General features: G+C 43.2%; 1 protein-coding gene across 2 annotated transcripts in view; it reads left to right on the plus strand.

Moving 5' to 3' along the window:
• Positions 1 to 15122, plus strand: part of Blm (BLM RecQ like helicase) — a 91045-nt gene that overhangs the window by 56024 nt on the left and 19899 nt on the right. For both annotated transcript variants that reach the window (XM_052711862.1, XM_052711863.1), the window contains exons 13-15: positions 5478 to 5584; positions 6699 to 6859; positions 11131 to 11326. In XM_052711862.1, the coding sequence (XP_052567822.1) occupies positions 5478 to 5584; positions 6699 to 6859; positions 11131 to 11326 (464 nt within the window). The remainder of the gene's footprint in view (positions 1 to 5477; positions 5585 to 6698; positions 6860 to 11130; positions 11327 to 15122) is intronic.

Here is a 15122-nt window from a genome sequence, read left to right on the forward strand (position 1 = left end):
ATAAGCATATCCAAGTTTTTGTGTGGGCACGTCTTTTCATTTCTCTGTGGTGTATTCCTAGCAGTTAGATTATCAGGTCACATGATAGCTCTACTTCACCTTTTAAAGATATATTATTTTTATTTATAGTGTGTTTGTGTGTGCCAGCCTGTATGTATGTGCAGAAAATGATTCAGGTGCTTGCGAAGTGAGTTGGATCCCCTGGAACTAGTGTAGACTGAAGCTTCTCAGTCCCGCCCAGTCCCACCCGGTCAGCAGCTGTTTTGTTTTGTTTTGTTTTGTTTTGTTTTGTTTTGGGGGGGTTGTTTGACTTTATTTGTTGTGGAGAAGGCACAAGGCCTTGGCACGTGTGGAGGTCAAAGGAAAATGTGTAGGCATTGGAAGTTGGCTCCCTCCTGCCATGTGGAGTCTGAGGAACAAACTCAGGGTGTCAAGTTTGGCAGCAAGAACCTTGCCCACTCTCTGGCCCCTTGCCCAGGGTTCTTGATATTCCAGCAATGTTTAGCAAGTCTTCCCTACCCTCTGAGTTTCCCTCACAGTGGCTTCCAAGCATTCTTCCCTAAAACTCCAAACTCCCAGGCCCGTTATTCTTTATCTTATCAAAATAGTTACTATGAAAAACACTGGAGTTTCTTCAGAATATTAAATGTGTTTTATCTTTTAATTTTTTTTTCATTTTTATTTATTTATTTATTTATTTTTCTATTATCAGCTTGATACAATATAAATTCTTATCCTAATAGTGAAATGTTTCATTGAGGCTTGCCCGGTAATTGAGTAAAACCAAAACTTACTATAAGCCAGAGTCATCCTAGGGTCCCCCCAGCTATACAGCCTCCCTGGTTCTGTGGGTTGCAGTCTGATTGTTGTTTGCTTTATATCTAGTGTCCCCTTATGAGTGAGTACATACCATGTTTGTCCTTCTGGATGATATTTTCTAGTTCCATCCATTTACCTGCAAATTTCATGCTGTCATTGTTTTTCTCTTCAGCAGCCTTTTTCATAAAATAGTCACTCAAAGGCTTAATATTAATTATAAACTCGTCTACAGCTCAGGCTTATTGCTAGCTAGTGTGTACATCTTAAAGTAACCCGTTTCTATTCATCTATGTTTTGCTCTGGCATTACCAGTCTGCTGGCATGTTGTTCCTTGAGCGGCTGGGTGGCGTCTGCCCCTGACTCTGCCTTCTTCTCCCTGTCTCTGCTTGGATTTCACCTGGATCTTATCCTGCCTTACCATAGGCCAAAGCAGCTTTATTTACTAACCAATGGTAGCAACATATATTTACAGCGTACAGAAAGGCCATACCGCAGCAAACTAGTTACAATTTTGAGTTGCCTGGTTTGGGTGCTAGGTACCAAACTCAGGGCTTCTGCTAGACTTTCATGCTCTTAACCTCCGCCATCTCTCCAGCCTCTGCTTCACTCTTTAAAGAACTATCAAGCTGTCTTCCAAAGAGACTGCACCGTTTTGCATTTTCAACATCCATCTATGAGGACTCTGACTCCTCCATGTGCATCCCAGTGTTTGGAATCCATGATCCAAAGCATTTGTTGTTGTAAATAAATGAAACATTTTTCTGAACATAAAATGTAGTTTAAAATGGGGAGTGGATATGCATAAAGTCATTCCTACACAGTTCCCCTGGCATTCCTTCATCAGGAGGAAACCTACATCAACTCACATAATTCTGGAAATTTCTTTGTCATTCATGTTGCTAGGCAGCTTTTTTGGCAAGGTCTCACTAATTAGCTCTGTCTAGCTCTAAACTCCATACCCTCTTGCCTGGTGGTAAGTAATTGTTAATGTATCACAAGACTCAGAGTCCTGCATCCTTTGGCAGTTTCAGGGTCAGCCCTTCTGAGGTGAGTGTCATCATGCCCACGCCCACCACACTGTTGACATTCCTTCTGAAATCAGAACCCCAGTAAGGCTGGAGTTCTCTGTTCCTGGTGACACTCTTTACCCTTAACAAAAACACGCACCGCACGCAAACACAGGCAGCCCGCCGAGGGTTTCTGATGCTTTAATAGGAGAGGTCTCACCTATACCCAGGCCATAATTGACTCTGTCTTGTTTGATGGCCTGAGACAGTGTGTGGTGGTAACATCGGAATGGGTGGGAGGTGAGATTTCCTTGTTTGTGTTTAGAAAGGAGAAAGAGACTTACAAAGGGGAGATAGGAAAGGAGTAACCAGCAGGATAACTGGAGTACAGGGCCATTCTCATTCCTGTTTTAGGGAAAATAGCATTAAAGCTGAGGGTTCCCTTAGAGCAGTGGTTCTCACCCTTCCTAACACTGCGACTCTTAAATACAGCTCCTCATGGTGTGCTGACCCCCAACCATAAATTATTTTCCTTGCTACTTCATAACTGTAATTTTGCTACTGTTAAGAATCATAATGTGAATATTGTGTTTCTTAGGTGACCCCTGTGAAAGGGTCTTTCAGTAGCCAAGGGGTCACGACCCACAGGTTAAAAACTGCTGCCTTAGATGCCTCTCAGCTCCTATGCTCTTAGAAAGCCTTGATGAAGCCCCAGGGCATGCTTACTCCAGTTTTAGACTACTGGTCTGAACACATGTTGGAATGTGGTTCAGAATTCTGAAAAACAACTAAGCTGAGGAGCAGTTGAGAAGAAGGAGAGAGGACATCCACGCGTTTGGAGGTACTTCTCGTTTAAGGAGTAGGCAAAGGAAGAAGAGAAGTCAGAGGTGTAGGGGGAAGGCCCACCAACATGTAAAGTCATGAGACTGGGTAGAGCTGATGGCCAGCGACAGCGTGGAGTGGGAACATCGGGAACTCGGAAAGACCACTGCTGTGCACACTCCAATCACCACTGCCTGCTGCATACGCTGCCCATCTAGCTCAGGTTTAGAATCTAGTACAGCAAGCCAGTGGTGACTCTTCCTCACCTTTGTTCCTCAGCCCCTGTGTGCAAGCAACCTGAGGTTGACAACTGTTTGCTGTGTCGATTCAGGCACAGATACGCCTGTGCTCTAACGGAACTTGTTCCTAGGTATTCTTCCCATGGACTGGACAGAGGCAACACCTGGACCGGTAGAGAGCCTCTGGGCTGGGGACCCTGAGTTACCCCTCTACCTTGCTTTAGTTTTAAAAATAATCGGGAGCCCATCAAGATGGTACAGTGAGTAAGGGTGCTTGTCACGAACACTGACAGCTTGAGTTTGAGCTCTGAAACACTGTGGTGGAAGGAGAGAACCCACTCAGACCTCTGCACATATGCCGCGGGCACTCCCACATTAATAAATATACTTTTTTAAGTAATGGGAAAGAAAACCTAAGAGCAGATATTGGGTAGAATGGTGTGGCAGAACTGGAAGGGAAATGGTGAGCATTCAGATGGGGTACGGGATGCGGCAGACCTGCATCTTCTGAGAAACCGGCCATGGAGGGGAGGGTGAAGGAGAAGCTTTTAGTGCCCTTGGAGCTATGGTCCTACTAGATAGCCTGAGACAGGAAGAAAGAATTCGCAGAAGAGTCTAGAAATACAGAAGGTAATGCAGAGAATGAACTAAGGAAACATGAAGGAGTAAATGGGAGCCAAGAGTAGTCACCTAGAGGAAGAGGAGCATGCGTGTCAGAGTCCCTGCATTCCTTCCGCAGCCCAGAGCAGAAGCAAAGTGCTCCGTGTGTGTGTGTGTGTGTGTGTGTGTGTGTGTGTGTGTGTGTGTGCGCGCGCGCGCGCGTGCACTGCCCCCGTTATCCTTTAAATCTTTAAGTTACACTTACTGTGTGATTTCCCTTAATCGTTTAAATCTTTTAGCCATCTCTGCTTTTGTTTGGTTTTGTTCGTTCTTAGACGCTATTGTTGCCATCTTTAATTTTAAAATAGAAACTGTGGGCCGGGCGGTGGTGGCGCATGCCTTTAATCCCAGCACTCGGGAGGCAGAGCCAGGCGGATCTCTGTGAGTTTGAGGCCCGCCTGGTCTCCAAAGTGAGTTCCAGGAAAGGCACCAAAGCTACACAGAGAAACCCTGTCTCAAAAAAAAAAAAAAAAAAAAATAGAAACTGTGTGTCTGTGTGTGTGTTAATGCATCTGTGTATGCAAGTATATTTGCTAATGTGTGCATAAGCCAGAGGTCAGCATCTGGTGTCTTTCTTTCCACCATAATTGAGACAGGGTGTCTTCATGAAGTAGAAGCTTACCAGTTAAGCTAGACTAATACTAATTACCTGGCTAGTGAGGTGAGTCCCTGGGATCCTCCTGTCTTCACCTGTCAGTGGCAAGATTCCTGGAGCATGCCATTGTGCAGAGCTTTCTGCATGGGTGCTGGGGATTCAGATTCAGGTTTGGTGGCTGTATAGCAAGCACTGGACTCGCTGAGCAGGCTGCCCAGACACCACCTCTGCTTGCAGTTCACACTCGCTGAGCAGGCTGCCCAGACACCACCTCTGCTTGCAGTTCACACTCGCTGAGCAGGCTGCCCAGACACCACCTCTGCTTGCAGTTCACACTCGCTGAGCAGGCTGCCCAGACACCACCTCTGCTTGCAGTTCACACTCGCTGAGCCGGCTGCCCAGACACCACCTCTGCTTGCAGTTCACACTCGCTGAGCCGGCTGCCCAGACACCACCTCTGCTTGCAGTCCACATCATCTTTAAGACTGTACTCATGGTTTGCCTTTCTTTATCTGCATTCCAGATCTCCATCATCTAGTCTGTAGATGTATCTTCTTTATCACCACTCTTTAAAATCCTTAATTCTTAACCTCATGTCCATTTCAGTGTTCCATTATGTCACCTGCCAAGGATAATGGTCAAGGTCAATGTAAGACAGCTTAGTAAGGAGGTTTGCATGGTAGAAATACCCCAGTGTTTAGCATCTGAAGCTGCTGCCTTCATTTGAGCTGCTGTCACAGTTTCTTAGACTGGTTGACCCAGACGACAGAAATTTATTTCTTGTGGTTCTGTATTACGAGAAAACAAGATCAAAGGTCCAACTTATTCTTTGTTTGGTGGAGTCCCTCTCTGTTTTGTACTTGGTGGTATTCCCATTGGAGCCATAAGTACTAGGGAGGGAGGGTCAGTGAGGTCTCTGTTTGGGTGGGGTTTTTTTGTTCTTTGTGTTTTTCTCTTTAAGATTTATTTTACTATGTCTGTGTGTATGTACACACATCCTTGTGTTTGTGTGGGTGCCCGTGGAGACTGAAACAAGATGTTGATTCTATTGAAGCTGGAGTTACAGATGTTTCTGAGATGTCTATTGTGGGTGTGGGATCCAAATTTCAGTCCTCTGATAGAGCAGTGACTGCTCTTAACAGGTGATCTATCTCTCCAGCTCCTCTGTTTTTTATAAAGACCCTAATCTTCTTGGTGACTCGACCCAAAGGGCCCACCCACCTCCTCATGCTATGACATTAGGGGAAGTACTTTGGGTAAAAAACTTTCAGTCTATGATAATGGGTGCAACTGTATTTTCTCATAATACTTAAATTTTATGTTTGGATCTTTTAGGTTTAGCATGAGCTTTAACAGACACAATCTGAAATACTATGTGTTACCAAAGAAGCCCAAAAAAGTGGCATTTGATTGCCTAGACTGGATCAGAAAGCATCACCCATGTGAGTACAGTCATGTTATTAACTATGTCTAAAAGTAATAGATTTAAAAAGTCCTTTCTATATTTACTGTGCTATAATAGAATAGGTAAAATTGCATATTAAACATTTCTTTTTACATTATTATAGCACCAACAACTTGCTATTTGTGGGGAATATTATAATTTTGAAATCTCATTTGGTTCGATAACAATAAACCTTAACGAAAATATATTCGATATGCCTCCTACACACCTCCATTGTAATTCTTGGTTTCAGTCTTTTTTTCTGGCGTCTATCGGTGTATGAATAACACAGCCAGCCCTTTGTTTCACCGCCTTCTCCCAAGTGTGTTTGCCTTTGAGTTATGTTAACTAAAATGAGATTCTGATGTTCGTAACCGTTTGCCATGTAACCCATTTTCAACATCTTGATCATTTTCCCATGACTTTTATAAACTTAGGAAGAAGCATTTTTAATAACTATAGTATGTTTGTTTTATAATTCTTTATCTTAATTATCCCCATATGTTGCCTATTGAGCTTTCATACCAAAACTTTTGGCTTCAGTCCTTGTACCATTTTATTTCCTAGGTTGGTTTCCTGGAAGGAAACCGAGTCAAAGGGTAATTTTGTCATGTGTTCCTACAAAATTCATGTCAAGGTAGCTCCCCATTGTTGAGTTGGTGTGAGACAGCCCAGTATTAGTGTAGGTTGCCCTTGCAGGAACAGGGTTACAAGTCCAGTCTTAGTTCCTGTGTTCGTGAATCCCTTGCTTGAGCTCTTCTGTGTGACCATCTTGTATCATAAGAAGGCTGCAAAGCTCTGTTTACTGGGTCCTGTGGTTTTGTTTTTTGGTTTGTTTATTTGTTTTGTTGTTTTCGTTTTCTCTTTTTTTTTGGTTTCTCAAGACAGGGTTTCTCTTGTGTAGTTTTGGTGCCTGTCCTCAATCCCTCTCTATAGACCAGGCTGGCCTCGAACTCACAGAGATCCATCTGGCTCTGTCTCCTGAGTGCTGGGATTAAAGGCGTGTGTCACCACCGCCCAGCGGGGTCCTGTGTTTTTAGACCGCACTGTAGATGTGTTGTTGACGACGTGAAAAGCCCTGGCTCCTCAGTCCTCTTTGGCTTCTTTGGCAGACGACTCGGGGATAATTTACTGCCTCTCCAGGAGGGAGTGCGACACAATGGCTGACACCCTACAGAGAGATGGCCTTGCTGCTCTGGCTTACCATGCTGGCCTCAGTGACACCGCCAGAGATGAGGTGCAGAGCAAGTGGATCAACCAGGATGGCTGCCAGGTAGGCTGCAGAGTCAGCAGACCCCGCGGGGACTAGCAGCTTCGCGTGTGGAGGAGGAGACAACAGTTTTTGTTTGAGTTCTTGAAACAGTGTCTTGATATGTAATTGAGACCAGTCTTGAAGTCAGGGCAATTCTCCTGCCTCCGCCTCTTAGCTAGCTTTGCTTTCTGTTTGTTTGTTTTTATAAGGGGTGTGTGTGTGTGTGTGTGTGTGTGTGTGTGTGTGTGTGTGTGTGTGTGTGTGTGTGTGTGTGTGTGTGGTGGGGAATGTGCCATGCTACATGTTGTGTGAAGGTCAACTTTCAGGAGACTGTTCTCTCCTCCCACTGTGTGGGTCCTAGGTAGGGAACTTCAGGCTCCACGACTCTCTGTGAGCATGTTTTTATCTTCTAGGTAATAAACATCAAAGTAAGACTGACAGTGAATCCATGATGCAGTGAATACTTAAGAATGTTATGGGCAAAGGAGATGAAAATTGAGGCGAGGGCTAAAATGCTGTCTTTAGTAATAGGGAATAGGGATTCATTCTAAGAAAAACAATGGCATCCAAGGAAGACTTCAGCAGGATAGTAGCGTGTGCCACACTGCCCAGCCCCTTTTAGATTCTTTTTTTTTTTTTTTGGTTTTTCGAGACAGGGTTTCTCTGTGTAGCTTTGCGCCTTTCCTGGAACTCACTCTGTAGCCCAGGCTGGCCTTGAACTCACAGAGATCTGCCTGGCTCTGCCTCCCGAGTGCTGGGATTAAAGGTGTGCGCCACCACCGCCCGGCCCTTTTAGATTCTTATACTAAAATAAGATATACAGAGCTGAAGAAATGGCCCAGTGAGGAAAGGTGCTTGCCACCAAAACTGACCCGTATGGTCAAAGGAAAGTGTCAGTTCTCACAAGTTATACTTTGACCCTCACACGTGTAGTATGGTACATACACGTGTATGCACATGTGTGCATTCACACACAGACTTGACACGTAATAAATAAATGTAGTGTTTTAGTTTAAAATAAAACATAGAGCTGGGTCCGGTGGTACATGACTATGAGTCAGGAAGCTTGCCATGAGTTCCAGGCCAGCCTGATCTGTAGTGAGTACCTGACCAATCAAGGCTACATAGAGAAATAAATAATTTTTAACAAGGGCATAGGAAGATGGTTCAGTGGTTAAAGTACTTACTGTTCATGCGTAAGGACTGGCGTTGAGAGTCCCAGAACCTATGTAATTGTCCCACCTCTAATTCCAGAGCCAGGAAGGTAGACATGAGGTCACCAGGACAAGCTGTCTAACCAGACTGACTGTGTATAGGTAAATCCTGGGTTCAGCAAACCAAGGAAAGAGTGGTCAAGAAAGACGCAGCTTCTGGCCTCCATACACAAGCACTGTCTGTGCACACATACACAAGAGGAAGAAAGTAAAGGAAGGCGCACCGCGCATGCCTGGAACAGCACTGGATAGAGACAGGCAGACTCCAAGAGTTCACTGGCTGGTCAGCCTTGCTAGCTTCCTTTCTAGGGAAAGACGTTGTCTCAAGGCAGGAAAGCAAGGAGCAATGGAAAAGGACTCAGTGTCCTGCTCTGGTCTCTGCATATACCACATATGTACACCACATTGTACACACAGACATATGGATATGCATACGTGTGAGTGTACAGCCATACACTACAGACAACACAACAGTGTGCACACACGCAATACATTTTTTAAATAGAGGTTAAGTGGAAAGTATTAATTGTGATTGGTGTTTTATTATGTATATACTCTTGAATAATGGAGAAACTAAGCTTTAAAATGCCCCGGAAGAGAAGAATTGCTAACAGTGACTTCAAAACTAAGCGCTTGCACTTGTATCTTCAGCCTATAAAATGTAAGAGTTTAAATTTTTTTTGTTAAAGTGCATACATACATAGATGTGTATATATGAACCAGGTGTTGTGTGCACACCTTTAAACCCAGCTCTAGGTAGACAGGCAGGAGGATAGCTGAGTTCAAACACTGTCTGGTCTACTTAGCCAGTTTCAGGACAGCCAGGACTTCATAGGAAGAGACCCTGTCTCAAAAAACCAATAAAATATTAATTAATTAAAAGAATAAGTGTAGCATCAAGTTTTAAAAATAACAGAAATAAGGAAGTTAAAATTGAATAAAGCCATTTTTCCCAGTTATATAAGAGTGTTCATAATTGAGCATGGTAGCTTATGCTTGTGATCCCATCACTTGGGAGGTTGAGGCCAGAGGCTCATGAGTTTGAACCTACTTGGGCTACATGAGAGCCTGTCACAAATGAAAACAAAAGGAAGAAGAACTTGCAGAAGAATTGGCATCGTTTAGCTTCTTGGTAACCTGTGCCATGTGCCTCACAGCCATGGACTCACTGAACACCGCGAAGGCACCTGGCCTGCCAGAAGCCTGTAGGTGACTCTGGTGGAGCTGTGGGCTAGCATCTCTCATTTGCACAGCCTTTTGCCAGCTCTCCATCATTAAAGGCTGCAGTGAACTTTCTCTTTCCCGGGGCACTTCCTTTTAATCAAAGAGCCTGAAGTTTAGATGGATGAGTAACCTTGAGTATAAGCCAGCGCATCCCGTGCTGATAATGTACTGATCTGCAGACCCTGTCTGTGCACGTGGTTTGTAGTTCCTCTTCTAGTCATGGTGGCAGAGTCGTGTCATTAGCCTTAGTATGACTGCTAGATATTTCTGTCACTTTTGAAATGCTGTTCTTGCAATAGCGAGTCATTTTTTATGTGCTAAAAAAAGACGGCTTTATTTGTATAATGTAATTTTGCCTGAACATACAGTATTTTGGCCTTGGTCAAATAAGTCTTAGATTTTTCAACTGAAATAGTCTTTTTTTTTTTTTTTTTTTTAAGATTTCTGTTTTATTTTTAACCGTGTATGTAGGGTGGGGTAGGGAACAGAATATACATATGTGAACACAGATGCCTTCAGTCCAGAAGAGGTATTGGATATCCCCTGGAGCTAGAGTTACAGGGAATTATAGAGCTGCTTGCAAAGCCCAGCTTACTTTATTTTTAATTCTGTGTACATGAGTGCAGGTGCCCACAAAAGCCAGGAGAGGGCATTGGATCACTTGCAGTTTATAGGCAATGCTGAACTGCTCAGCATGAGTGCTGGAAACTGAACTCAGGTTCTCTGCAAGAGCAGTGTGTACTCTTTGGTTTTTTGAGACCGGGTATCTCTGGGTAGTTTTGGGACCTTTTCTGGAACTCACTCTGTAGCCCAGGCTGGCCTCGAACTCACAGAGATCCTCCTGCCTCTGCCTCCCGAGTGCTGGGATTAAAGGCATGCGCCACCACTGCTCAGCTCACAGTATATACTCTTAACAACTGAACCATCTCTTCAGACCTTGAAATAGATACTCTTGAAAACAAATTTGTCACACTTCTAAAGATTAACTATTGCCTAGCTGCCACTAAATAATTTGTATAGGCCAAGGAGGACAATCCCTGGCCTTTCTGTCTTATTTTTATGGTTTTCGTTATTTTGTTTTTGTATAAGCAACTTAGGCTTTTATCTAAGTTAAATTAGATAAAAACAGTTAAATTTTCTAAGCTTTTACTTTGAAATCAGCTGTTGAAAAATAAGTTAGTGTATGATCACTTGGTACCCTGTGGAAGACTTGATGATAAGCGTAGAGCAGATGAGAATGTCTTTGTTCCTAAGTCATGGGAAGAACTGGCAGCAATTAACTGTGAGGACTCAAGACGACCCTGGAGCTCAAGACATTTCTTATGTACCTTAACTTGGATGTCATGGCTGTGTGAGCAACACTTACCACACATCCCGATTAGAAACAGAGGGAAAACAGCACACAAAGGGCTGATTGCAGTTGATTCTGGATCCTTCAGATGGTAATACCAAGTCACACAGGAAGATCCTGCCGCCTGAACTTCTCTTTACTTTCTTGGATCTGAGTAGAATTGCAAGTTATCAATATGAAAATCTCGCTGGGCAGTGATGGTGCATGCCCTTAATCCCAGCACTAGGGAGGCAGAGGCAGGCAGTTCTCTGAGAGTTCGAGGCCAGCCTGGTCTACAGAGTGAGTTCCAGGAAAGGCTCCAAAGCTTCACAGAGAAACCCTGCCTAAGAAGAAAGAAAATCTTGTTCATGCTAAATACGGGAACCAAGTTCAGATACTATGTTGTGTGCAGTTATTTTAAATTTTTGTTTAAGATCAGGGATAGAGTTTTTGGAAGTATCTTTTATTTTTAAAGTGTTCCTTTAAATGTATTATGAGTCTAACAGACTTGTATTTCCTGCCAGGTTATCTGTGCAACCATTGCATTTGGAATGGGAATTGACAAACCTGATGTGCGATTTGTGATTCATGCATCTCTCCCTAAGTCTGTGGAGGGTTACTACCAAGAGTCCGGCCGAGCTGGAAGAGATGGGGAAGTATCTCACTGCGTGCTCTTCTATGCCTATCACGACGTGACCAGACTGAAGAGGCTTATAATGAGTAAGCTAAGCACCTCTGGTGACATTCTGTCATGTGCCAGCTCATGAGAACAGTCTGCCTCTGCTGTTAGAGTATTTGGGTCCTGTTGTCACTAAATAGTCATAGAAAAATAGAGGCTTTTAATCTATATTGTAAAGTTTATTTTAGCTTATTTTGAAGGTACTACATACTTGTTTGGTAAAGTCAAGTGATATTGGCATGCACAAAACAGAGCGTTTCCACACAAGACTGGCTGAGTCTCCAGAGAGTGGCTTCCTGTGTACCTTTCCAGATCCAACACCATTTCTAGGGGGGAAAAAAAAAGACAAAGAGAAAATAATGAACTCTTGTACTCTTGTACCCCAATCCAGTTTAAGGGTGACTGGGGGAAAGCTAAGTGTAGAAGCATATGGCTGAGTTTTGCTTCCTGGGAAAGCAGAGGTAAGACTGTTGCTTGACCTAGGAGCTGAGTTGAGTATGAAACTGGTCCAGGCAATGTAACAAACCCATCTCAGAAGAAGCAAGGGAGGATGGTGAGACCCAGTCTCAGAGGGAGGAGAAGGGAGAGAAGGGGCAGGAGAGGCAACCCCCTGTGCAGCATCTTGTGTTTGGTGTTCCCCTTTCCCACATGCAAGTGTGTTCAAATGTAAATGCTGGTCTTCAAGATGTCTCAGTGGTTAGGTGCTTGCCACTTAACAATACAAATGCTTTTAGACTTAGGAGCAACCTGAGTTCAGTTCCCCCAAACGTTGTCCTCTGGCCTTCACACCTATATCATATAGGTAGCACATGTATGTACATGCACATTTTCATATGCATGTGTGCATTTACACACATAAATAAAAAAGTGTAATTTTAAAAATAAAATGTAAATGCAATTGTAATAGGCTAATGTATATATGTATGTAGGTTTAATGTATAATTGTTCCAATTACATAGTGTTAGAGAAAATTGCATGGCATTGTTATTTGGGGCTTACTAAAGCAATCCCCTCTTAATAGATATTTAAGTTATAACTTTCAGTGTTATCACACATAGTGCTGGACAGCCTTGTACAGATGTCTTTCAGCATTTATACAATTGTGTATATAGGATAAATACTTTCAACTGTCTCAGTAGGTCAAGTGAATCTGTATTTTAGAATGTGATTTTATCACTTGTACACCTTTTTTTTCCCTGTTGTGATAGTTAAATATGTTTCATAATCATGTTTCTGTGTTTTTGAGACTACTGTCTCATTTACTCTGGTACTAATACTGAGCATGGGAAACGGTACTGACATGCTGGGACTGGCACCTTTATTACCTTTCTGATTCATAAAAGCTAGCTTTGGAAGTACAGTCACTCCTGGGAAAACGGTGAACTACAAATAGATTTATAACTTGCCCCCGAGATCCTTGAGGGAACAGCTACAGAGGATGGCCTGATGTGGTGTAGCCATTGGTGCAGGCCTGCTTCGTTTACACTTCACAGATGCACTTCCCATGCTTGTTTGCTGGCTTTTTTGTTGGTCTTCTTTTGAGATACAGTCTCATTTTGTAGCCCAGGTTGACCTAGAACTTGTGATCCTCCTGCCTCAGCCTCTTCAGTGCGGGATTGTAGCAGTGAGCCACTGAGCCAGTTCTCCATGCTGTTGTAAATGCTTTATTGCCTAGTCACTCATTTTATCTTTACCACAACTCTGAAAGATGAGACTATCACTCACCTCATTGCAGAGAAGAAAATGAGACCTAGCGCTAGTGAGCGGCAGTCCCTGAACGGATGCAAGTTCATCTACTGCAAGCCCGTGCATGATTCTTTCACTGTACCAGAATGATTCTCAGCACAAAGCAATGAGTTGTTTACGTTTGTTTTGCTGACTTGTGTTTTTAAACAAAACCTGGAGAAGCATCTTCCGTTCATGGTGGCTTGACTCATTGCAGCCTTATGATAGGTTTATACGTTCAGTTGAGCCACACTTTGAATTTTTAATGTTGATATAAGGAGCCTTGGAGGGGTTCTCATTTTTATTTTATGCGTATGTATAAATGCCTGAATGTACATGTGCACCACCTGTGTGCCTGGTGCCTGTGGAAATCAGAAGGGGGCACCAGATTCCCTGGAACTAGAGTTATAGCCGATTACGGTCTGCCATGTGGGGCCTGAGAACCAAACCCACATCCTCTGTAAGAGCAGTAAGTGCTCTTAACCGCGTGGCCTTCACCCAAGCCCCTAACACTGAAGTTTTTATGAGCTAGTTATGTGGGGCGTTAGCAACCTCAGCTTGACGTCAGCCTTGCAACCACATGGGTCAATAACCAGCAGTTTATAGTCTGCTATGTTGCTAACCTAGGATCTTCAGTAGTTTAGGTGCATTAAGTACAGTGTCCTGTGTATGATATTTTCACCTCAAAATAGGTTTATCAAGATACGACCTTTCATAACTCTAAAAGCATTTGTATTGTTAAGTGAAAATAATTTAAGTATTTAAATCCTGGTATCCTAGCAACCATTTGAAAAAATAAAAACTCAAAAACTGTAAGGAAAATAGTAATTTTATTCTTAAGTAACCATGATTGCCTATTAATGCAAAATATGCACGGTTGGGTTTTTTGCATTTTAATTGATTTTTTTTTTTTTTTTTCGAGACAGGGTTTCTCTGTGTAGTTTTGCGCCTTTCCTGGAACTCACTTTGTAGACCAGGCTGGCCTCGAACTCACAGAGATCCACCTGCCTCTGCCTTCCGAGTGCTGGGATTAAAGGCGTGCGCCACCACCGCCCGGCTTTAATTGATTTTTTATGTGTGTACATATATATACAAGCATGCCACAGTGCATGTGCAGTGGTAAAGAACAAATATGAGTTGATTCTTCCTTTTCTCCAGGTGGGTTCCAGGAATTGAGCCCAGGTCATCAGGTTTAACAACAAATACCTTTAACCTGCTCAGCCATCTCACCAGCCCCATTTCTTGTTTGTAAACGTTGGAATCGAACAGGATACTACCACTCCTAGTTTCTGTTTTCTGTAAGCTTGTGTAGGGCATGCTAGGGATGAAACCTGCATGTGCGTGCTAGGCAAGAGTTCTACCACTGAACTACATCCCTAGACCTTGGAAGTGTTTGTTGGATATGGTGGTTATTGGAGACAGGGTCTCACTGTGTAGTCCTGGTTGACCTAGAACTCACTATGTAGACCAGGCTGGCCTTAAACTTACAGAAATCTGTCTGCCTCTGCCACCTGAGTGCTGGAACCAAAGATGTGTGCCAATGCGCCTGGCCAGTTCTTTTGTTTTGTTTTGTTTTGTTTTGTTTTTTGAGACAGGCTCTCACTATGTAACCTAAGCTTGTATCAAACTCGTGATCCTCCTGCCTCCCAAGTGCTGGGATTGCAGGTGGTACCTCCAGAGTTGCCATATTTGCTTTATTGCATGACTCATTTTATCACAGCACCTGCAAAAATTCCAGCGTCACAAAGCTGTGACTTCACCAGAAATATAATATAATGCCATGTTAAAATCATGAACTACTCAAATAGCTGGTTTGGATGGTATGCGACAGATGTAGGTATTTCCCTTAAATTTAGGACATCCTGTCGCTGAGCTCCCTCCCTAGGGTCCCCTGGATTCTTGACCACAGTTTTAGAAGCCCTGGTTTCCCTAGGTTTTTAGCTATGGGGACTGTCTGCTGCTTCCTCTAGATATGCAGCTCAGCACATATCTACCTAGAGAGGAAGTATAACACAAATCTCTATCATTGGGATAGTGAAGACATAAAGAAAATTCAATTTAAAAAAGGAAAATTAAACATTTTAGGGTAAAATAGCTTATGCCAGTAATCTC

The sequence above is a fragment of the Peromyscus californicus genome, unplaced genomic scaffold (genome assembly GCF_007827085.1).
Source record: "Peromyscus californicus insignis strain IS unplaced genomic scaffold, ASM782708v3 Scaffold_4__1_contigs__length_199733344, whole genome shotgun sequence".
Taxonomy (NCBI): domain Eukaryota; kingdom Metazoa; phylum Chordata; class Mammalia; order Rodentia; family Cricetidae; genus Peromyscus; species Peromyscus californicus.